At 68.1% G+C, this 1,221-nt stretch overlaps 1 protein-coding gene across 1 annotated transcript; it reads left to right on the top strand.

Annotated features, from left to right (window-relative positions):
- Positions 1–7: 7 nt before the first annotated feature.
- Positions 8–1,090, top strand: SAMD4B (sterile alpha motif domain containing 4B; the record flags this gene model as incomplete). The annotated part of the gene is made up of 4 exons (XM_014961843.1): positions 8–143; positions 233–342; positions 462–693; positions 887–1,090. Coding segments are annotated over exons 1-4 (553 nt in total), but the record flags the coding sequence as incomplete, so codon positions are not given.
- Positions 1,091–1,221: the final 131 nt, after the last annotated feature.

Here is a 1,221-nt window from a genome sequence, read left to right as displayed (position 1 = left end):
CCCCGGGCCCCCCCCGCGCCCCCCCTTCGGGGACCACGCGCCCCTGTCCCCCCAGAGCAGCGTGGCCTCCTCGGGCAGCGAGCAGACGGAGGAGCCGGCCGGCGGCCGCAACACCTTCCAGGAGGACGGCAGCGGCATGAAAGGTTTGGGGGGGACACACAACCCCTTGGGGGGGGTCACGGGGGTTTGTCACCCCCCCTTATCCCGTTTTTATGTCCGTCCCCCCCAAAAGATGTCCCCTCCTGGCTGAAGAGCCTGCGGCTGCACAAATACGCGGCGCTTTTCTCCCAAATGACCTACGAGGAGATGATGACGCTGACGGAGCATCACCTCGAGTCGCAGGTGGGGGTGCTGGGGGATGTCCCCTCTGTCCCCTGACACCCCCAGGGTCTGGGGGACACACACACACACACACGACACCCCCTGCTCCTCATCTGACCCCCTTTTGTCCCCCCCCCCAGAACGTCACCAAGGGCGCCCGGCACAAGATCGCCCTCAGCATCCAGAAGCTGCGGGAGCGGCAGAGCGTCCTCAGGGCGCTGGAGAAGGTGGCACCTTGGTGGCCAGCGGGTCCCCGGGGGTGGCACTGGGTGGCCCTCGGGTTCCTGGGGTCCCTCAGGGATGGCACTGGGTGGCTCTCGGGTCCCCAGGGGTGGCCTGGGCTTCTCAGGGGTGGCACTGGGTGGCCCTCAGGTTCCTGGGGTCCCTCAGGGATGGCACTGGGTGGCTCTCGGGTCCCCAGGGGTGGCACTAGTTGGTCTAGGTCCCTGGGGGTGGCACTGGGTGGCCCTCAGGTTCCTGGGGTCCCTCAGGGATGGCACTGGGTGGCTCTCGGGTCCCCAGGGGTGGCCTGGGCTTCTCAGGGGTGGCACTGGGTGGCCCTCAGGTCCCCAAGGGTGGCATGGGGTTCCTGGACATGGCACTGGGGTGGCCTTCAAGTCTCCAGGGGTGGCTCAAGTCCCTTGGGTGGCCCTTGGGTCCCTGAAGGTGGCACTGGGTGGCCCAGGGGTGACCCCTGGGGGGGTCTCTCGGGTTCCTTGGGTACCCAGGCGTGGCACTGGGCTTCTCAGGTCCCCAGGGGTGGCCATTGGTTCCCTGGGGGGTGGCACTGGGGTGTCCCTCACGTCCCCAAGGACAGCACAGGGTGTCCCTGGTGTCCCCCCCCCTCCATGTGTCCCCCTCCCCAAACCCCGTGTCCTACGTTGTCCCTTTTTCCCCGCA

Source organism: Calidris pugnax, unplaced genomic scaffold, assembly GCF_001431845.1.
Source record: "Calidris pugnax isolate Ruff unplaced genomic scaffold, ASM143184v1 scaffold1019, whole genome shotgun sequence".
Lineage (NCBI taxonomy): Eukaryota > Metazoa > Chordata > Aves > Charadriiformes > Scolopacidae > Calidris > Calidris pugnax.
This window is presented reverse-complemented; position numbering and strand designations above follow the sequence as displayed.